The sequence below is a fragment of the Myxine glutinosa genome, chromosome 3 (genome assembly GCF_964187855.1).
Source record: "Myxine glutinosa chromosome 3, kmMyxGlut1.1, whole genome shotgun sequence".
Taxonomy (NCBI): Eukaryota; Metazoa; Chordata; class Myxini; order Myxiniformes; family Myxinidae; genus Myxine; species Myxine glutinosa.
In genome coordinates this window covers 217885237-217908543 of record NC_136263.1, presented here as the reverse complement: position 1 = coordinate 217908543, position 23307 = coordinate 217885237, and the positions used below count along the sequence as shown (strand labels likewise).

At 46.0% G+C, this 23307-nt stretch overlaps 1 protein-coding gene across 13 annotated transcripts in view; it reads left to right on the top strand.

The window, feature by feature from the left end:
- LOC137422867 (interleukin enhancer-binding factor 3) overlaps positions 1-23307 on the top strand; it is a 350140-nt gene that overhangs the window by 29509 nt on the left and 297324 nt on the right. For all 13 annotated transcript variants that reach the window (XR_013622939.1, XM_078775056.1, XM_078775055.1 and 10 more), the window contains exons 2-5: positions 2414-2553; positions 2895-2942; positions 3286-3366; positions 3472-3683. Coding sequence is in view for 12 of the 13 variants with exons in the window: in XM_078775056.1 (XP_078631182.1) it covers positions 3286-3366; positions 3472-3683 (293 nt within the window). In the remaining variant the exon portion in view is untranslated. The remainder of the gene's footprint in view (positions 1-2413; positions 2554-2894; positions 2943-3285; positions 3367-3471; positions 3684-23307) is intronic.

Sequence of the window (23307 nt, the reverse complement as noted above, 5' to 3'; positions counted from 1 at the left end):
TCAGTCCTGGTACAGTAGAGATTGTACATCATAAGGATACACCAAATACACAGTAGCAGGCACAGTATACAATATCGACATACAGTATCGACAAACCAAGTGAACAATATCAACATACTGTATTTACAAACCAAGTGAAATGCTAAGTACAACATCAACATTTACAAACCAAGTGAAAAATCTAAGTGAAAGTCCGAAATGAAAATCCGGGTACAGTAGAGATGTACAAAGGAAATGTCATACCAAAACACCAGCATGCATAGTATACAGTCAACATACAGTATAGACAAACCAAGTAAAATCCTGACATTTGGAGTTGTCCACATGTCCTTTATACTAGCTGGGAGTGGGAAGAGCAAGTGAAAAGGGAGGAGCAAAGATGGGATTGGTCGCATGAAGAAACGGGGAGGAGAGCAGTGGGATTGGTTGAGCAAATTGTAGGTAGGAGGGATGAGGGCAGTGGGGATTGGTGGAATGAAATATTGGGGTGGGAGGGAGCAAAGATCGAGGGATACAATGTGATTGGTCGGGTGAAATGCTGGGATGGGTAGACTTCCTGCCGAGTAAGCTTAGGGAGCAGGTCTGCATTTCAAATCTTTTAATGAGGCAAATCTGTTTTCATTGTCTTGTTAGGCCTTGCGGAGAATTTTTAAAAGGTCATTCATTAACTATCTACAACTACAAGGACAAAGATTACTTACTTTATACTATGTAACTACAAAAAAACGTTATATATTTACTTATTAAACTTCTAAATATCATCTTAGAAGCAAGCACATCAAATTCATCTTTGTCAACCGCAAAACTCATATTTAACATTATTAAGTCAAATATCCTTATAACATTACATGACAAAACCTATGTATATATTGTGCAGTGTAAGAAAAAAGGTATAAACTTATAATACTGTACACTGTATACTGTTACAAAAGATTTTTTACTGAGAAAATCTGGGGTCAGAATGCCGGAGATAGCTATCTTACCGAACTGCATGCACGTGGTACTTACTTGGGATAAGCTTTTAGGATTTCTTCGACACCTTCTCAAATGTAGACTAACTTTGATCAAAAATCTTAATAAACGATTGTAGCGGCTACCGCCGGGTATACACAATCGCCTTGCACCTACCGAGGACGCGGAGCGATCACCATGCCGGGCTCGCCCAGGATGCCCGGGCATGCCAGCTCTCGACTTGCCAGGCCTCGCCCGGGCATGCCCGCTCTCGACTTGCCAGGCCTCGTCCAGGACGCCCGGGCACGCCCCCTCTCGCCTTTCCCGGGCAAACGCTCCGGGATAATGTGTATATATATTGCTGCCCGATAAACGGGCTTTTCAGAGTACCCGAGTTGATTTGACACAATAAAGAAACTCGGACGAATTCCAGCTTTTTGTCGCGTCCATTCTTCCGATTTACGTTGGAGCATAGCTCCTACACTATAAGCTTATTTGATTCAGTGTTTAATTCTTGTTCTTTTGAAAGATTTACTGAGAACGTCTTGGTTTTTTAAACTCAGAATGCCAGAGATAGCCACCCGGGAGGAGGAAACTGTATGAATCACCGGTGTCTATCTCCGAACCGTTGCTCAGTTTGTTTGTTTTTTGTAAAACCCAAGACTGCACACAATTTTTTATAGTTCCATACACAATTTTCTCAAAGCCTAGTTATAACATCCACTTGTAGATGGATCGCAAGTCAGGAAGGAAGAAAGGTACACGTGAATTACCATCCTCCAGAAGTCACGTCGGCATAAGTGGGAGGGGCACACCTTGCCCAAATAATTTACAAATATTTGCATCTCATTTTTTTAAACAATGGTAGTTTCAGACTCGTACTGAGTCGATTAGTCACAACGAAAACTTGTTTGCCAAGCGCATGACAAGCAAGCATCGATAGTAATTAGTTTTACCAAACAATGGACAGATCTGAATACTAATTTACTCCCATCAGACATTGTGACGCCAGCTGTCAGCCGCACCAAGAAACCTCGTTTTTTTCTACAATTTGCTTCTAGAACTCAGTGTAAAACATTCTTATATATTTATATTTGAGTGTATTTAAAACACAACGTAAAGAAATAATATATAGAATATATGGATATATATTGTGTAGTATATAAAAAATGTAAACTTTTATGTATCACAGTAAATAGTATAAATTTCACGCTGTTGTAATGGTTATATAAAATCATTCTACCCAATGTCAGAGATAATTTGCCGACTGAAGACAACTTTTAACTGCTTGATGGAAGCCATAAAAACTTGTACACAAGATAAGTAGGTTCTAAACACACGATTTGGACAGGTTGTGGCTCATATAAATGACTGGATAAATTTTACACTTCCACAGGACAAAGCCAAGGAGGAAGACCCTTTTGTTGTATTCTAACATACATTGTGTCGGTATCATGCATAGATCCAGCACGCTGCTGCACAAACGAGATCTTTTCATCCGGATGTAATGTTGTCGGTTGAGCAAGAAGCATATGAAGAGCTGCTCTACTGAGACGACGTTAAACAAAGAGGCCGCCAACTGAGTACTGATGACTTGCTTCGGTGTGTATGGCAATTGTTAAAGCATAAAGTTTCTGTGTCAGTGTTGAACTCAGGGTTCTTGCCTGAACGCAAAATTAGGCTGTATGATGGAAGTGATGGTGCAGTGTAAATAAAGGTAAATCTAAAATGGGGGAAATGAGAGAAAAAGGAAAGGAGATTGAGAGAATAATTGTGGGAGTGCTCAAGGAGGGGAGGGAGAGAGGAGGTCGGGTTAAATTAAGATTTTATGGAAAAAAGAAATAATGGTGGCGGGACAAGCAAATCTATAATATTACTTTGTTTAGTGCAAATCTTTCCATCATTGGTATTGCCATTTATTTGGTGGAAATTTGTCTTCACAGGGCTATCGACGCCAGCAGTATAAATACTGAAGCTGTTTCTGATGTGAGGTGAGGCTTTGAGCTAACCCCTCATACAGTATTTGCAATTTGTTACCTGATGCGTAGTTATTTGCTCAATTTTTATTTTTATTGTTATTATTTTTTCCTGAGTTTGGAGCTCTTTTCATAGGCTCCTTCCAAGAGGAGCCACCACTGCTCTTTCCATAGAACCTTGTTCTCATAGTCCTCGCATTCCTGAACTTGTACTGACAGTTACAACAATCTCTGTTCATGGTACAATCACTTCCTCCACAAAGGGTTTATATGGTACCAGGAACAGCTGTGTGAATACGATTTTGAGATGCGCTACTGGGAGGACTTTGAATATTTTATGTCCGATATGTGTCTGCAGATGGATCAGTCAAAAAACAGTATGGATGCATCAGATTCACTTCAACCAGAACTGCCTCATTCCCCCTTCTCTCCAGGCTTGGTTAGTCTCCACTGACTGTTCTGTTTAGCTATTTGTTAACTCTGAGTGTGCACACCCCGGCTTGCATGTCATGTGCCTCAACATACATTGTGTTTTTCACTGAAGGTGCCTCGGTCATCCACCAATGACGACAGACACGTCATGGCCAAGCACTCGGCCATTTCCCCACATTCAAAAGAGCTCAAGGCTGTGTGGTCATTTGTTAACACCACCAAAGACGCACTCATGATGGTGACGAATGGGAAGAAGTCCTGTGGTTTTGAGGAACCCCTGTTCATCAACGCCAGCTGTATGAACACTGAAGCTGAATCTGATAGGTGAGGCTTTGGGCTAACCCTTCATATATTCTATGCAATTTCTTACCTGTCGCATAGTTATTTGGTGAACGATATAAATGGGGTTTGGAGAACCTGGGTATGAACTTTGAGGTTCTTGAGCGGTTTGTAGAAAGGGTGAAGTAACTGTCCCCAAGTGGATGTATCGGGAATTTGGAGTACTTGCACAAACCTTTCAGACAGTTGGATTATTATTAGCTGGTCTGTGACGAAACGAGATGAGCTGTTAAAGCCATAACAATGTCAGTCAGTCAGTCAGTCTGTCCATTAACAATTTTCGTTTTTACCCGAATCCTCCGAGGCGCCTCAATGGATCGTTTTGAAACTCGGCATGATTATTCATGCTGTTGAGGCGCAAAAACGAATTGAGGCCTTTTTCAAATTTCCATCCAGACGGTGAGATAATAGGCTAATTGCGATAATAGGCCCGAGCGGTTTGCGTGTCACGTGACTCGTGCCGTTAATTATTATTAACCCGATCGAGCGGTTTTATCTCATGCAATGCGAGGCCAATGGTGGAAAAGACCGGTCTGGAGAGGACGCTGGCGTTGCTTGTTCGCCGCTTCTCCGACTGGGTCATTGTGTGTGGTCTGCTTTTCTGGTGGTCGTGGCGGCTTTTTGGCCGTTGGGTTTGCCCTCTGCTCGGTCCCGGCTCTGCTCCTGGCTTCGCCTGCCCGGCTCTTCCACTGTTTCCTCAGGCCCGCTCCCGTTGTTTGTGGCCGTTGTTTGCGGCTGTGGCTGTTTGCCGCTGCGGTCTTGGTTTGCGGCTGTGGCTGTTTGCCGCTGCGATCTTGGTTTGCTTGATTAGCGGCTGCGGCCTTTGCTGTCTTGAATAGCCGCTGCGGCAAGGCCTACTTGTCCTCCTCAACCTTGGCCTCTTACTCGACCCTTCGCTCCTGCCTGGCATGGCTCGAAGGTACTCCGCCGCAAGGCTTCTTCTGCTCAATACTCACTCCACCCCATCATGCATCTCTGCAATCAAATCCCACGGACTCCTGCGACGACCCAGATATATTCATAGAGGCTCCGGTCGTAAGTTTGTTTATTTACAAACAGGTCACTTCATTCCCGTACTCTGGTCGGCTCAGCGCACTCCTAGTCATCGTCCCAGCGCACCTGGTCACAGCAACGCACACGATCGCACCTCCTGTCTCCAACAACAACAACAACATGCATTTTAAAGGCCATTTTCCCTGCTAGAGCGGGGGTTAGCCTTGGGGTCCTGTCTCCAAACACTGGCGAAATCACCTGAGTTCATCCCCACCGTACAAAGCAACATCAAGCTCACCCTGTTCAATACCCGGTCCCTCAACAACAAAAGCCTCACCCTGAACGACTCCATTCTGGATAATAAACTGTACTTTCTCTGTCTCACTGAAACCTGGCAACAACCTCTGGACTACTTCTCACTCAACCTCACTACACCCAATGGATATTCTTACATCAATAAACCACGCTCGGAGGGCCGAGGTGGTGGAATTGCCGGAATTCACCGACAGGACATCAAGACCAGCCTCATCTCCATCGCATCTGCTCCATCATTTGAACACCTGGCTTTTAAACTCTCTGGTCACACACAGTCAGTCATGGCTGTCGTCTACCGCCCTCCCAAACCACACCCGTCATTCCTGTCTGACTTCTCCTACTTTCTGACCCAGCTCTGTTCCCTCTCTCCCTCAATCCTCCTCCTCGGTGATTTCAATATCCACATGGACTCCACTGACTCCACAATAACCAATGACTTCACTGATTTACTCACCTGTTTTATTGCGGAGTCTTTCAAGTTGGCGAGCACGAGTTTTCATCAGGCGGAGTTCAGGGGTAAACCAGGGAGCAGAATGGGTGAAAGAAACTGTTTTGGTTTTTATAGGCGCAAGCTGGTCGAGGCAGGAGGAGAGAGTGTGGTTGTAGTAGTCAGTGAGGTCAGAAGGGGTGTGGAGGTCAACGAAGGGAGAAGTGGACATTTTTTCAGAGAGGGTGGATGAGAATGAGGTAGGTGAAAGAGCGTTTAGCTTACGGAAGTTGATAGTGCGATAATGCCTTGGTGCTGGGGTGAGCGGGCCTACTCCGCAATTTACTCACTCAACATGTCAACTTTCCTACCCATAGCCGTGGTCACATTCTGGACCTTGTCTACTCTACTGGATTAATTTTGCACCATCTCTCTGGCTCCGACCTCACCCTCTGACCACGTAGCCACTATGACCATCAACATCCCCACCCCAGCACCAAGGCATTATCGCACTATCAACTTCCGTAAGCTAAACGCTCTTTCACCTACCTCATTCTCATCCACCCTCTCTGAAAAAATGTCCACTTCTCCCTTCGTTGACCTCCACACCCCTTCTGACCTCACTGACTACTACAACCACACTCTCTCCTCTTGCCTCGACCAGCTTGCGCCTATAAAAACCAAAACAGTTTCTTTCACCCATTCTGCTCCCTGGTTTACCCCTGAACTCCGCCTGATGAAAACTCGTGCTCGCCAACTTGAAAGACTCCGCAATAAAACAGGTCTCACAATTCACTCCCAAGCCTACAAGGACCACCTACAACACTACAAAGATGCCCTCTCCCATGCCCGCTCCGCCTACTACTCTCAAATTATCCACTCTGGCTCTGGAAACCCAAAAGCACTCTTCTCTGCAATAAACAAACCCCTCAGCCCCCTGGACACCACCACCCAGTCATTCACACTAGACAACTGCATCTCCTTCCTTTCATTCTTCCAAAGCAAAATTGACAACATCGACAACAGCTTAACCACCACCGCACCCGCTCCCCCTCAAACCACCTGCCCCCCCTTATCCTGCCAACCCCTGTCTCAGTTCTCCCCAGTCTCCCCTACTGACCTCTCTGAACTCATCATAGGAATGAAAACGGCCACCTGCACTCTTGACCCCATCCCCTCCAGCTTTGTCAAGGCCTCCCTTCCTGCTCTCTCTCCACTTATCACTGCAACAATAAACTCCTCCCTGTCTACAGGCATCGTCCCACCATCCCTCAAAATTGCTGCTGTTACCCCCATTCTGAAAAAACCTGGACTAAACCCTGACACCCTAAACAACTTCAGACCCATCTCCAACCTACCCTTTCTGTCAAAAGTTTTGGAACGCGCTGTAGCCACTCAACTTAAACATCACCTCTCTGCCAATAACCTGAATGAAACATTCCAATCTGGAAATCCGCTCCAACCACAGTTCTGAAACTGCTCTCCTCAAAATCACCAACGACCTTCTCCTCTCCTCTGACGCTGGCAACCTCAACATTCTCATCCTCCTTGACCTCAGCGCAGCCTTTGACACAATCATTCACACCATCCTCCTCACCCGACTTGAAACCACCTTTAACATTACCGACACTGCCCTCTCTTGGATCAAATCATACCTCTCCGACAGGCGCCAGTTCATCTCCATCAATAACTGCAAATCCCCCACTGCTCCCCTCCCCCAAGGTGTCCCCCAAGGTTCAGTTCTTGGCCCCCTCCTCTTCATCCTGTACCTGTCCCCCCTTGGTCACTTAATCTGCCGTCATGGTCTCCAATTCCACTGCTTCGCCGATGACATCCAGCTTTTCATCTCCACCAAGTCCATCTCCACCGCCACCCACTCTATCCTGATAAACTGCATCACTGAAATAAAATCCTGGCTTCAAATCAACTTCCTCAAACTTAACTATGATAAATCTGAAATAATCATTATTGGCCCAAAAACGCTCACCAAATCCACCCATAACTTTGCCCTCAACATCGACGTTTTCCCAGTATCCACCTCCCCTCTCATCCGGAATCTTGGCATCATCTTTGACCAAATCCTCTCCTTCGACAAATACACGAAACAGATCACAAAGACAGTCTTCTTTCACCTGAAAAACATCGCCCGTCTCCGTCCATCCCTCTCCTCCATGGCTGCAGAAACCCTCATCCACGCCTTCATCACCTCCCGTCTGGACTACTGCAACAGCCTCCTCTTTGGTTCACCCTCAATAATCACCAATAAACTTCCCATCAAAGGGAAGGGAAGGAAACAGTCATTTTAATTATTTATTTTTGTTTTTTAGTCCTTTTACCCTTTTGGACCTTTTAAAACCCTTTCTGCATTTTTCACACTTTACACCCTTTAGGACCCTTTAGGCCCTAAATACTAGATAGCGACGAAGATGGGCTGTTTCAAGGGTCGATCTTGATACCGTTATATATAGAGAGCATGGGGGGCTGACGACTGATATAACGCAGATGTACACATCTGATTAAACAATTGAATCATAAAAAAATGAGAATTATAGAAGATAGTTAAACTTGAATTAACAAATGCATTTAATACAACATATTAGTCACTGACAAACATAGAAAGGTACGTGCACTAGTAAACAGCAGCATTTCTTCCCAGTTAGTCTGCTACTCCTCTTTTTAAATTAGAAAATCCATAAAACGAAAGTAAAAAGGTTGGGGAAAACTTTGGAGAATATTTGAAAATGAAAAGTTTTGGGCACTTGTGTGAACAGTAGCATTTTCTTCAGTAGGGCTTCACTCTCCATCTTATCAACACAACAACAACAACAGGCATTTTAAGGCCATTTTCCCTGCAAGAGTGGGGGTTAGCCTTGCGGTCCCCATGACAATGTTCTCCATTTTGCCCTATTTTCTGCATCTCCCCTTGTTAACCCCCTTGCCCGCATTTCTTCTTGAACCATCTTTAGCCAAATCTTTCTCGGTCTTCCCCGTCCTCTACTTCCTTCTACATTCATTTCCATCACTCTTCTCAACCAGTCACTTTCATCCTTCCTCAACACATGACCAAACCATCTCAACCTGTTTCTCTTCACAGCATCAATCACAGGCTCTATTCCCATCATCTTTCGCAATTCATCATTTGTCTTCCTCTCTCTCAACGATACCCCGCACATCCATCGAACCATTCGCATTTCTACCCTTTCCAGCCTTCGTTGCTGCTCTACGTTCATTACCCATGTCTCGCTCCCATAAATCATAACACTTCTCACACATGCAGCATACACCTTTCCCTTCAGCTTCAATGACACACCCCTCCTCGTCAGCATGCCACTCAGTTCCCAAAACGTCTTCCATGCACATCTCACTCGAGCAACCGTTGCCGAGTCTGATCCACCTTCTCCATTCAGCATGTCTCCAAGGTAACAAAATGTTTTCACACCTTCCAGCTTCACGCCGTCTCCAAGATCCAACTCAGCATTTCCTCCATCTGCAGCTCCCTCTGTGCACAGCTTACACTTGAATGTAGCTGCCGCACTGGTTAATGACCCTCTCAGCTCTCACACCACTACATTTTTGATGAACCCACTCAGCGCACATTGTACATTGAATGGAATTCACTCCGACACCCTTCCTGCACACAGCAAACGGCCACTTCCCAGTTCTTTCCACCTCACCACATGCTTTACCACTTGCAATCACCTTCGTTTTTGCGATATTCACCTTCAGACCTTTTGTCTCCATACATTCCTTCCACTTGTTCATCTTCTCCTTCAGTCCATCCATACTTTCTGCAATCAACACCAGATCATCTGCATACAACAACTCCCACGGTAAACCCTCCTTTACGCTCTGAGCCAGCACCTCCATCACAGCTACAAATAGTAGTGGACTTAGTACCGACCCCTGATGCACTCCCACCTTCACCTCAAACTCACCACTGTTCCCGTCCTTCGTCCTTACAGCTGTGCGCGCTCTTTTGTACATTGCCATCACTACTCTGATCAACCATTCCTCCACTCCTAACTTCCTCATTGCCCATGTCAGGACTTCACGTGGAACCCTATCGAATGCTTTCTCCAGATCAACAAACCCAAGAAACAACTTCTTCCTCTTCTCCATATACTTCTCCTGCAACTGCCTCACAATAAAAAGCGCATCTGTCGTTCCTCTTCCTGGCATAAATCCAAACTGCATTTCGTCAATCTTCACTTTCTTCCTTATCCTCCTCTCCAACACCCTTTCCAATACCTTCGTTCCATGCTCCAATAACTTTATCGCTCGATACGAGCCACAGTCCAGAGGGTCACCTTTCCCCTTGTATGGAGGGATGAGGGTACTTAGTTCCCAATCCACTGGAATGTGGCCTTCTTTCACCACCAGATTGCAGATCTCTGTCATTCTCTTCACACCCCAATTTCCCGCTGCCTTCAACATATCTCCCACAACTCCCGTCGGCCCTCTCGCTTTTCTACTCTTCATTGCTTTTATCGCTTCCTCAACTTTTTCTTTTTTCTTTTTTTTCTTTTTGTATACTGAATCGAGGCTCGTGAAAGAGCTAACATTTATTTTACAAACAAATCAACCAGACAAACAAAATATACAAAAAGAAGGAGCGGAAGACAAGATGGGGAGAGAAGGGGAAGTACACAACCACAACATTTGAGAGCAGGGAGAGGTGTGGGAGGGAGAGGGCTTGGGGGGAGGAGGCATGGGAAGGGGGGGGGGAGGAGGCATGGGAAGGGGGGGGGGGGAGAGGTATAAAACAAAAGGGGGCCGAAATTAGCGGGGGTAGAAAAGATCAAGGTTTTGGATGGGGGCGGATAAGAGATGGTGGTGAACAGCTGTTTTAAAGACCTGGAGGGTGGAGTGGGATTGAAGAGAGTGAGGGAGTTTGTTCCAGAGGCGGGAGAAAAGAGGAATGAAGGAGTGAAGGTGAGCAGAAAGTCTTGATTTTGGCAGTTTAACCATAAGAGGGTTGCAGGCAGATCTTGTGCGACCTGTAGGAATATTTGGGGGACAGAGCCCAGAGAGAGCTGGGGGGGGGCAAGGCCAGAGAGGAGTCGGTAGAAGACGGAAAGACCACCAACCTGCCTGCGGTGAGTGAGTGAAAGGCCCTTGGAGTTAGCTTCATCGCGGGAGATTCCAATGATTCTGAACGCTTTGGTTTCAACAGCGTGAAGACGAGCTAGGTGTGAGGCAGGAGCACCAGACCAGATGGGAGAGCAGTATTCCATAGAGCTGCGGATGAAAGCCTTGTATGTGGTGAGGAGCTCAGGTGTGCCAAGGAAGGACTTCGCACGACGGAGGATGCCCAGTCGGCGACTGGCTTTGGAGGCCAGATTTGAAATGTGGTTTTCCTAGAGTCCCTGTATAAAGAGAGTTGCGCCATGCACTGACCCGAGATTTCTGGTCACGTGATTTCGTGGCGCCATTTTCTGTCTAACTTCACTGTGCGTGAACGTCAACTTGGTACGGGAATGTTGTTTATTGCCAAACAAAATGACTGGTTGTTCTGCTTTTGGTTGTTCAAACCAATCTGGGAAATATAAGATGTATAGATTTCCAAGTGATAAAGTCAGAAGACAAATTTGGGAAGCGAAAGTCAGACGAAAGAGCTGGAAAGCGATCGACTCCTCGAGACTCTGCCAGGTAGACCCACGCCGCTTGATGATCGATGTTCAAAAGCAATTCTATCTGTTCGGTTTTTTTTTGGTTGTCTGTCCGTTGAAAACCCTTTTAAAGGGAAGTGATTTGTGTTTGTTTATAATCTTCAAGGAGCTGACCAAAAATGCATTTCCGTGGGAAGAACCCTGCTCAATTTTTTTCGGGTAGTCCTAGCGGACCGCATATTGTCATTGATTGATGAAATGTCCCGGTACAGTGACATTGCCTGGTCTGCGGTTGGGTAGTCTGCGGGCAATGTCACTGTACTTTTTCAGAGAGAATTAATTTTGATTTTATAGGGATGGGAAACCCATGGTCCGTTTTGTTTTCAGTTGTCTGTCCGTCCATTCAAAACTTATTCCGAGGCAAGTTATTTTTTTGGTTTAAAATCTTTAGCCTAATCGGCAATCATAAAAGCAATTTTAGGGGGGGACCTGCTCAATTTTTTTGCGGGTTGTGCAGCCATCCATACGTCCAAAATTTGACGAGTTATTGTTTGCTTTGTACAGTGCTCATGCGTCTTGTGGCATATTTGCTCAAATATTTCCCACCCCGGGATTTATGGCCAAATTGTAGTGATGGAAGATTTTGCACATTGGACAATCCCTATATATTTAACCTGGTGACAGCTATCGTTCCCAAAACATACAATATTTCTAGGTGATTAATGCAGTAAAACAGGTGTATTTGTGTACCCACATTTAAAACTGGCTCAACTTTCAAAAGCTGTTATCCCTGTTTGATACAGATACCTCAAATTATCCTGATACCTCAAAAGTAAGACAAACCAATGCAGAGAACGACAGCATTGGTTTGTCTTACTTATAATGTTAGCTCTTATATGCAGTGTTGGCTTGTAATATGCATTGCCATACCACTTTTAATATCACCACACAGCTCTTTTTCACGGCAATAGCTGAGTTTTTGACAAAACAAATATCACCTGTATGTAATAATAAGACTAAATATGTGTCGTAATTTTTTTTTTAGCAGGTTTAGAATATATCACCCCATATCGCGAATGTACATGTATATCTAATCCGACACACTTAGACACAAAATGGCGTCCAAATTTGAGTTGACACAACTCTCTATATACAGGGACTCTAGGTTTTCCCAGGAAAGATCATGGCAAATAGTGAGACCCAAAAGCTTGAGTGACAGAACTTCTTGGACAGGATTATTCAGAAAGTGGATGGGAGGGTTGTCCAGTCCGTCTTTTCGGAGAGACATCGTAAGAGTGTGAGATTTATCAGGATTGAAAGACATGTTCCATTTGTTTGCCCGTTCTGTGATTTTGTCCACGTCTGCAGAGAGTGAGGAGGCCGCAGACTGCCGATCTGAGGGATGAGGAATGGAGCGACAGAGAGTAGAGTCGTCAGCAAAGAGATAGAGAGGATTTTCAAGAGAGTCAGAGAGATCATTGATGAAGGTCATTGATGAAGACCAGAAAAAGCACAGGGCCCAGAACACTACCTTGGGGAACTCCAGCCTGAACAGGAAGAGGAGATGAAAGAAACCCATTCAGGGCCACACGTTGACTACGACTAGAGAGGAAGTCCACCAGCCATGCGTGGAGATTTCCATGGATACCAAAGGAGGAAAGTTTGGTGAGCAGAGCGGGGTGCCAGACCGTATCGAAGGCACGTGATATGTCAAGGGAGACAGCTCTAATTTCCTGTTTGGTGTTGAGGACCTCCATCCATTGTTGAGACAGCAGAAGCAGCATGTCCAGAGTAGAGTGACCTGGTCTGAAACCAAATTGATGATCAGAGATCAAGCCATTGGAGAAGAGGAAAGATTTCATATCTGAAGCAATGATGGATTCCATGACTTTGCTGATAATTGGGAGAAGGGTGATTGGTCTGTAGTTGCTAGGATCTGTTTTTGCACCTTTTTTGTGCAAAGCGGTGATGTTGGCTGATTTCCAAGCAGATGGCAGATGACCTTGAGCAAAAGAGAGGGTGAAGAGAACAGAAAGAGGGAGTGAAAGAGCGGAAGAACATGATTTTAGGACCCGTGGGCTGATGCCGTCAGGACCAGTTGCAGAATCGGAGTCGAGGGTTGACAGAAACTTTTCCACCTTGTCAAGAGGAAAGGACACGGAGTCCAGGAGCAGCTGGGTACGACTGGGTACGGTGGGTACAGAGAGGGATGGGTTTGGGACACAAGATTTAGAGGCAAAGACAGAGTTGAGGCATTCAGCTTTTTCACGTGCGGAGTCAGCCGTTAAGCCGTTTGAGGTGAGGGAGGGGATGGAGGGGGAACAAACACCAGAAACAGATTTGACCAGACGCCACCAGGATTTGGAAGAGGGAGACAGATAAGAGAGTTCGGTCTTGAGAACGGTGAGATATTGTTTCCTGGCTCTCCTGAGGGTGGACACACACTTGTTTCGGGCTTTGTGAAAGGAAATGAGATTTCCTTCCGTTGGATTTGCTTTCCAGGAGACGAAAGCAAGTTGTTTCAGGGCAACAGCCTCACCACAAGAATCCGTGTACCATGGACGGGAGGAAGGGTATGACAACTGAAGACGAGATGGGATAAATCTGTGCATGAGAGAGAGCAATTTACTTTGAAAGAATTCCCAGGATGAGTTGATGTCAGAGGCGGTAGAAATGGGAGACCAGTCCAGATGATTGATGGCTGCTTGAAGACCGTGCCAGTTGGCCTGAGTGAAATGCCAGACGTGTCGATGCTGAGGAGGCTCTCTGAGAATGGTCAGAGTGATGTCCACTTTGACAAGCACATGATCAGATGAGCCGATTGGAGCAGAAGAAGAGCAGCAGACATTTTCAGGGAAGTTAGTCATAACCAGGTCCAGAAGAGAAGATGCTCCGTTGACTGAGATCCGGGTCGGGGAATTGACAGATTGTGTCAGTCCCAGTGAGTCGCAGAAGTCCTTTGCTGAAGAGCCATGGCTGGTGAGAGAGGTACCCACACCCAGCCAACTGGCATGGTGACAATTGAAATCACCACATATGAGGAAGAGAGAGTTGGGATGGGTAGATAGAAGTTGGTCCATATTATCAGACAGCGAGATGTAGATGGAGTCATCACTGTTTGGTGGACGGTACAACACACATATGAACAAAAGGTGGGAGCGAAGGGGAAGCCGTAGCCAAAGGTATTCCTGGGGGTGAGGTGGAGAGAGGGCAGTGAAGGGCGAGTGAGGAAGAGAGTTTTTTATAAAGATAGCAACCCCACCTCCAGGACGAGGCTCAGGTCTATCATACCGGAGGAGGGAGTAACCTGGGAGAGATACCAAGGCATCAGAGACATCATGAAGGAGGAAAGTTTCTGTTTAGCAGATCACATCTGGTTTGTCAGAAGCAACCTGTATGGAGAGATAAGTCAAGTTTGAGCGAAGGCCACGGATGATTGAGGTCCATACCGTTAATGAAGAGGAAGGGGGAGCATCGGGTACAGAACAGGGGGGGGAGGGGTAGGGTAAGATGTGGAAGAGGAGGAGAGAGGTAGGGAGAGCTGTTGAAGGTGTGTCAGAGATTTCAGAATAGCTTGGAGAAAGGGAAGAATGGGGCGGACAAAAGGTTTGATGGAGATTGGGTGAGGCACAGTGAGGTGTTATTTGAGGAGGGGGAAGAGCGAGGCAGAAGGTTGGGGGAGATGAAAGTGAAAGTTGGAAGGGGGAAGAAGCAGGGAGGATGCTTTGAGGAGGAGGGGTGAGAGGGGAGTCTAGGAGGGGAGGAGCGAGGGAGAGTCTCGAAGGGGAGGGGTGTGGGGGGAGTTTAGGAGGGAGGGGAGGGAAGGGGCAAGGGGGGAGATTTGAAAGGGATGGGTGATGGGGAGGATTTGGAAGGGAGGGGTGATGGGGAAGTTTTGGAGGGGAGGGGTAATGGGGAAGTTTTGAAGGGGAGGGGTGATGGGGAAGTTTAGCTAGGGAAGGGGTTATGGGGAAGATTTGGAGGGGAGGGGTGAGATTGGATTTTGAAAAGTGTACGATTCATGGGAAAAGAACATTTCTTGCAAAATGAGTTTGAGACCTTCGAGTCAAAAATACGTTTGAGGAAGCTGAAGGAGGGGTGGAGTTCTGGAGAGTTTAGGGAATGTAGAAAAGAGGAACTGTAAGAGATGGTATTGTTATTTTTTTTTTGGAATGAATAGATTTGGTGAGCAAGACGAAAGCATCCTTTTGTCGGAGAAGAAGAAAAAGGTGTTATAATATATGAGAGAAAATAGTTGTTCAGGGGAGAGATTATACATTTCTAACCACGTGATCGCGAACAACGTGAACGAAGAACGAACGAACAAATAAGAACAACAAATAAACGAATAAGACCTGAGAAGGAAATATTTTTTGGGGGTTTTTTTTTTTTTGAGTAGAGATATTAAACAAGGAGGTATGGGGTGAACGACTGGGACGAAACAGAGAATGAAAATAATTGCAGCGCATTCGACGAACCGCTGAGAGAAAAACAAAACCACAAGGTCGGAGACAGTACGGTAGTCTAAGCCTACGAGTACTAGGCCTCAGAATACTCGATACGCATTAACCGACGATTGTGTATACATGTACGAAAAATTAGCACCAAAAATTTTCCTAAAGATACGCTATAGGTACACACACCGAAAGATAGATACAGTCTCGACAAAAACACAATTGTGAAAGATTACTTAGCTTCGAAACCGTGAGCGCATGGAACAGCTTCGAAAAGACGTGACCTCGAAGAACTTCCTTCTCGGTTATCTTCTCTGCCGGTCCTAAAACTGGGTTACTCTCTATGTTGCCATCCCATTCATTCTCTGCATTCAACAGTATTTCCATATATCTCTTCTATCTTCCTTTAATTCCATCTGGGTCCACAACTATTTGTCCCACTTCATCCTTCAAGCAACTCACCCCCATCACATCACACCTCTCTTTCGCTATCTCCTTTGCAATCCTGAATACCACTCTCTGACCCTCTTCCAAATCCAAGCGTTCTCCGGACATTTTCCTGCATGCCTCCTGCGCCTTTGCTACCTCTTTCTTTCCAGCCTTCTTGGCTGCCTTATAACTTTCATGCTCTGCCTTTTCTGCCCCCGTATCCTTCGCCTTCTGCCACTCCTTGAACTTCTTCCTCTTCTCGCCAATCTTCTTTCCAACTTCATCATCCCACCACCATGTTTCCGAGTGCCTCGGTGGTCATTTTGTCCATCCACATACCTCACCAACGGCTCCCAACAGACGATCCTTCATTGACATCCAACCACTTTCAAGCTCAACCACATCATCCTCTACCCTACTCAGCCTCTCTTTTAATGCCGCCCTTACTGTCACCTCTTTCAACCTCCACACCTTCATTCTCGGTTGGTACTTCACCCGCCGAGCTCTCCTCGCACCTTTCACCCTTATGTCGCAGACAACCAAGTGGTGCTGTGAAACAGCCTCCTCCCCTGAGATCACCTTTGTGTCCCGGAGATGCCCCCTATCTCGCCTACGCACCAGCAGGTAGTCAACGGTTGTCGTCGACCCACCTGACGTGTATGTAACAAGCTTATTATCCTCTTTTTGGAACTGAGTATTACAAATCAACAAATCAGCTACATCAGCAAACTCCAAAATCCTTTCACCTTCTCCATTTCTCACCCCATATCCGTAACCCCCATGAACTCCCTCAAAACCGTCCATACTCCTTCCCACATGTCCATTTAGGTCTCCTCCTACCACAACAACTTCCTCATCTTTCACGTTTTCCATCAGCTTCTCTATAGCACACCAGAACGTGTCCTTCTCTTCATCGCTCCGACCGAGTTGTTAGGGTTAGCTAGGGAAGGGGTTATGGGGAAGATTTGGAGGGGAGGGGTGAGATTGGATTTTGAAAAGTGTACGATTCATGGGAAAAGAACATTTCTTGCAAAATGAGGGGTTTTCTCGCTAAGGGGGTTTGCCACGCCATTCTGGTTGATGATGAGGTGTATAACCGTGTTGAGATAGCTTTATCGTGGCGTTTTTCCAAGGCCGCTGCTCATAGCGAAAGCATAATTTTAATGTTATTACAAAACAAAATTAATATGAATAATATCTCCCGCTCCCCAAGGGGTGTTTCCTCCTTGAACAAAGCCTTGTCAACGTTTATAAATGGCTTATTGTGGTGTTTCATGGGAGCTTGTCGTATTAACCACAAACACATATGTTTACCTTTTGAAACAGTCGCTAATGCTGTTTAACACGAAGCTGAAAGTAATGTGGAGGACTCCCGACATCCATGAGGCAAATTGTATTTGCGGAACTGAGCGAAGATCTACTGTAATCTATATACCTAACGAGGGTTAATAACATGACCCTTCCTGCCACAGACGTGGCGTTTTTCGTGGCGGCCTTTTGAAACAGTTGCTACTGCTCTTTGACACGAAACTGAAAGGGAGGAAACCTGGGGTGTGTTCAGTTACCAAGCACCTACCAAGGATTTCTTTTGTTTTTCATATCCCCGTATAAACGCCATCATCAGCTGATGCCGACAACCTCAAAATGCCAGATATTGGCTGCTATATCAGTCTAGTAAATACGCCTTTCGACCATATGGACCCTTTTGACCCCAACTACTATTGGAATGAACCCTTTTGACCCCATATACCTTTTCAACTCTTAGACCACTGAAGATCATTAAGACCCCTCTAGACCCTTTAAAACCCTGCAACACTTTAGACCCTCTAGACCCATTTAACTGCTTCAAGTACCCTTGAACTGTTTGACCTGTAGATTGTTTAAACTCTTTAGCCCTTTTAAAAGTCTTCAGAAATTTACATCCTTTAGATCCCTTTAGTTTAGATCCCTTTAGTTTGTCATGGGGACCGCAAGGCTAACCCCCGCTCTTGCAGGGAAAATGGCCTTAAAATGCCTGTTGTTTTTGTTGTAGATCCCTTTAGTTTAGACCATTTTTAGACACTCTAGACCTGTTATACTCTCGCTACTGTTGGGACATGCCCTTAAGACCCCATGGACCTTTAGACCCCACAGACCTTTTTGGACAATTTAAGACCCTTCAGAGGCCTTAAGATATATTTCGACATTTACATCCTTTAGATCCCTTTCGACCTGTTAGATTTTAACTACTTTTGGAAGGTACCCTTTCGACTTTTAGATCCCATATAACTATTTAATCTCCGATATGCCCTATAGACCCCTTACACCTGTATACCCTTTTGACCTTTCGATTGTTTAAACTACTTTAGACCTTTTAAGGCCCTTTGGGGCTTTTAGATCGCTCAGACCTTAACTAAAATGATTGAAAAGCAACATTTAGACCTTTAGACCCCTTATGACCCATTAAAATCATATTCTGCAAATGATGATGATGGTGTGAGTCGTCGTTTTTGACGAATCTCTTCCCTTCTTTGGCATGCTCACGAAGCATTGTGCATTGTGCGATGTCTGTATCGTCCAATGTGGGACCAACAGCGTCTACCACAAACATCAAAGGTATAGACAGGTCCTTGTGGAGATGGACGTTGGCAGGTTTTCCTTTCTTGCCTCAGCTGTCTCTCGACAGCAAGTCTCCCACATTCAAAGTGGCCTTTCCAGGCCTTTGTGGCAAATGTTATGCCAAGCTGACGTGTTTGTGGCCTGATGTTCTCAGTTGACAACTGTGATGGCACAAGACTTGAGTGTAGACTTGAGGACGTCCTAATAATGCTTTCTTTGTCCACCACTTGACAGTTTACCAAATTTAAGTTGTCCATAGAAAAGCACTCTTGGGATTCTGTGGTCTTCCATGCGTGTGAGGTGTCATGACCTCCGAAGCTGGGCTTGCGTCAGGAAATACTCAACTCCTTGGATACGACAACGGTTTAAGATTGAGGTGTTAGGTATTCTGTCCCGCCAGGTGATGCCAAGAATCTTGAGAAGGCATCACAAATGGAATTTATCAAGGCATTTGAGATGGTGACGATCGGGTGTCCAATATTTTCATCCGTACAGGAGTGTCGATTAGACAACGGCTTGATAAATACTGATCTTGGTGTCCACGGCACGATCAACACTGATGTTGGTGTCCAGGCGAATGCCAGTTTCATGCAAAAGGTGATGTCGATCTTCCAAAGAACACACATGCTTTACCGAGTCTTGATGTTACTTCGTCGTCGATCATTGCATTTTGAGAGCGGCCACCTCCAAGGTAGCAGAAGTTATTGACAACTTTGAGTGTCGTGTCATCGATGGTCATGGATGGGACGGTATATGTCTAGGATCCGAACGACCAGCTCTCGCCCCGGAGATGAAGACCTAGTTCCAGTCGTTGTAGTTCTCAAGAATCGGTGGTTTATTATAAGTCAACCAAGAACACGGCCGTGGAGAGGTGATCATGACGAGGTGGACAATCACCCGTGGCCTCGCCGAGAAAAACTCTAAAGCAGAATCGTGCTGTGCACGTATCTTATTATAATAGAGCAAACGTATATGGTTATGTATGTCGCTATGTATGTTCAGATGCGACGAAAACGTCTTCTTCTTCTTCAAATACAATTACCACCCTCTTAATTATTGCGTTAAGACTGCTGAGACCCCTCAGACCTTTGACGACCCTTTAATTCCCCCAACACCCTTCAGACCACCAAGACCCAAAATACCCTGAAGACCCAAAACACCCCAAACTCATTCAAGATGTCTCCGATTCCTTAATATCTCTTCCTGGTTACTCCCTCCTCCGGTATGATAGACCTGAGCCTCGTCCTGGTGGTGGGGTGGCTATCTTTATCAAAAACTCTCTTCCTCACTCTCCCTGCACTGCCCTCTCTCCAGCTCACCACCAAGAGTACCTCTGGCTACGGCTTCCCCTTCGCTCCCACCTTTTGTTCATATGTGTGTTGTACCGTCTACCAAAGTGATGACTCGATTTACATTTCGCTGTCGGACAACATGGACCAACTTCTATCAACTCATCCAAACTCTCTCTTCCTCATATGTGGTGACTTCAACTGTCATCATGCCAGCTGGCTGGGTGTGGGTTCATCTCTCACCAGCCATGGCACCTCAGCAAAGGACTTCTGCGACTCATTGGGACTGACACAATCTGTCAATTTCCCGACCCGGATCTCAGTCAATGGAGTATCTTCTCTTCTGGACTTGGTTATGACTAACTTCCCTGCAAATGTCTGCTGCTCTTCTTCTGCTCCAATTGGTTCTTCTGATCATGTGCTTGTTAAAGTGGACATCTCTCTGGCCATTCTCAGAGAGCCTCCTCAGCGCCAACGAGTCTGGCATTTCACTCAGGCCAACTGGCATGGGCTGCAAGCATCCATCAATCACCTGGACTGGTCTCCCATATCTACTGCCTCTGACATCAATTCTTCCAAAGCAAACTGCTCTCTCTCATGCACAAATTTATCCCATCTCGTCTTCAGTTGTCTCACCCTTCCTCTCGTCCATGGTACACTGAATCTTGTGGTGAGGCAGTTGCCCTGAAACAACTTGCCTTTGCCTCTTGGAAGGCAAATCCAACTGAAGGCAATCTCAGTTCCTTCCACCAAGCTCGGAACAAGTGTGTGTCTACCCTCAGGAGTGCCAGGAAGCACTATCTCTCCACACTCAAGATTGAACTCTCAAACCTGTCTCCTTCCTCCAAATCCTGGTGGCGTCTGGTCAAATCCATTTCTGGTGTTTGTTCCCCCTCCATCCCCTCCCTTACCTCAAATGGCTACACAGTTGACGCCGCACGTGACAAAGCTGAATGCCTCAACTCTGTGTTTGCCTCAAAATCTTGTGTCCCAAACCCACCACCTCTCTTTCTTCCCACCTTTCCCGGTCGAACTCAACTGCTCCTGGACTCTGAGTCCTTTTCTCCTGACAAGGTGGAGAAGTTTTTGTCAAACCTCGACTCTGATTCTGCAACTGGACCAGACGGCATCAGCCCACGGGTCCTAAAATCCTGCTCTGCCACTCTATCTCACCCTCTTTCTGTTCTTTTCACCCTCTCTTTTGCGCAAAGTCATCTGCCAGCATCTTGGAAATCAGCAAACATTACCGCTTTACACAAAAAAGGTGCAAAAACAGATCCTTGCAACTACAGACCAATCAGCCTGCTTCCAATTATCAGCAAAGTCATGGAATCCATCATTGCTTCGGATATCAAATCCTTCCTCTTCTCCAATGGCTTGATCTCTGATCATCAATTTGGATTCAGACCAGGTCATTCTACTCTGGACGTGTTGCTTCTGCTGTCTCAACAATGGATGGCGGTCCTCAATGCCAAATAGGAAATCAGAGCTGTCTCACTTGACATATAACGTGCCTTCGATACGGTCTGGCACCCAGCTCTGCTCAACAAACTCTCCTCCTATGGTATCCATGGAAATCTCCACTCATGGCTTTCGGACTTCCTCTCTGGTCGTCTGCAACAGGTGGCCCTGAATGGATTTCTCTCATCTCCCCTTTCTGTTCTGGCTGGAGTTCCCCATGGTAGTGTTCTGGGCCCTGTGCTATTTCTGGTCTTCATCAATGATCTCCGAATCTGGAAAATCCTCTGTATCTCTTTGCTGATTACTCCACTATCTGTCGCTCCTTTCCTCAGCCCTCAGATCGGCAGTCTGCAACCTCCTCACTCTCTGCAGATCTGGACAAAATCACAGACTGGGCAAACAAGTGGAACATGTCTTTCAATCCTGATAAATCTCACACTCTTACAATGTCTCTCCGAAAGGACCGACTGGAAAACCCTCCCATCTACTTTCTCAACAATCCTCTCCAAGAAGTTCTGTCGCTCAAGCTTTTGGGTCTCACTATCTGCCATGATCTTTCTTGGGAAAACCACATTTCCATGCTGGCCTCCAAAGCCAATCGCCGACTGGGCATCCTCCATCGTGCGAAGTCCTTCCTTGGCACACCTGAGCTCCTCACCACATACAAGGCTTTCAACCGCAGCTCAATGGAATACTGTTCCCCCCTCTGGGCTGGTGCTCCTGCCTCACACCTAGCTCGGCTTCACGCTGTTGAAACCAAAGCTTTCAGAATCATTGGAATCTCCTGTGATGAAGTTAACTCCGAGGACCTTTCACTCACTCACCGCAGGCAGGTTGGTGGTCTTTCTATCTTCTACCGACTCCTCTCCGGCCTTGCTCCCCCAGCTCTCTCTGTGCTCTGTCCCCCCAATAATATTCCTTCAGGTCGCACAAGATCTGCCAGCAACCCTCTTCTGGTTAAACTGCCAAAATATAGGCTCTCTGCTCATCTTCACTCTTTCATTCCCCTTTTCTCCCGCCTCTGGAACAAACTCCCCCACTCCCTTCAATCCCATTCCTCCCTCCAGGTCTTTAAAACAGCTGTTCACCACCATCTCTTATCTTCCCCCATCCAAAACCTTGATCTTTTCTACCTCTGCTAATCTACCCCAGATACACATTTTTAATTTTTTTGGGGAAATACCAACTTCTTTCCTGGAAGTCCTTGCAGTGTTCATATGTTTTATACCTCTCCCACCTCTCCCCAAGCCGCCCCCCTCCCACATTTCTCCCGATGTCCCTGCTCTCAAATGTTGTGTTTGTGTCCTTCCCCATCTCTCCCCATCTTGTCTACCGCTCCCCTTGTTTTTTGTTTCATGTGTCGGTTTCACTTTTTCTGTGGTTAATGTTCGCTCTTTCACGAGCCTCGATCTTGTATACAAAAAAAAAAAAAAGACCCAAAATACCCTTCAAGGCCCTGAGGCTCAAAAAGACCCTGAATACCCGAAGACCCAAAAGACCCCGAAGACCCAAAAGACCCCGAAGACCCAAAACACTCCGAAGACCCAAAACACCCAGAAGACCCAAAACACCCCGAAGACCCAAATCACCCCGAAGACCCAAATCACCCCGAAGACCCAAAACACCCAGAAGACCCAAAACACCCAGAAGACCCAAAACACCCCAAAGACCCAAAAGATCCAAAAGATCAAAAAGACCCAAAAGACCAAAAAGACCCCAAATACCGAAAAGACCCTGAAGACCCCGAAGACCCAAAAGACACCGAAGAATTTTGAGAAGAATCAACCACGGTGGACGGTGGGAGGGATTTTCGAAGCTCCACACGGTCTCCACGTTTTTCGAAGTTAAGTCTGTTCACAATTGTATTTTGTCGAAACTGTATTTATCTTTCGGTGTGTGAAGTTATTGTGTGCAACTTTGGTTGTTTCTCGGTGTTTATCTTTCATAAATTGATCGTCTGTTTGCCGTGTCGCGAGCAAGGCCTTTGCCGCGTCGCGAAAGATTTGAAATCGAAGTTAAGTGATTGTTCCCATT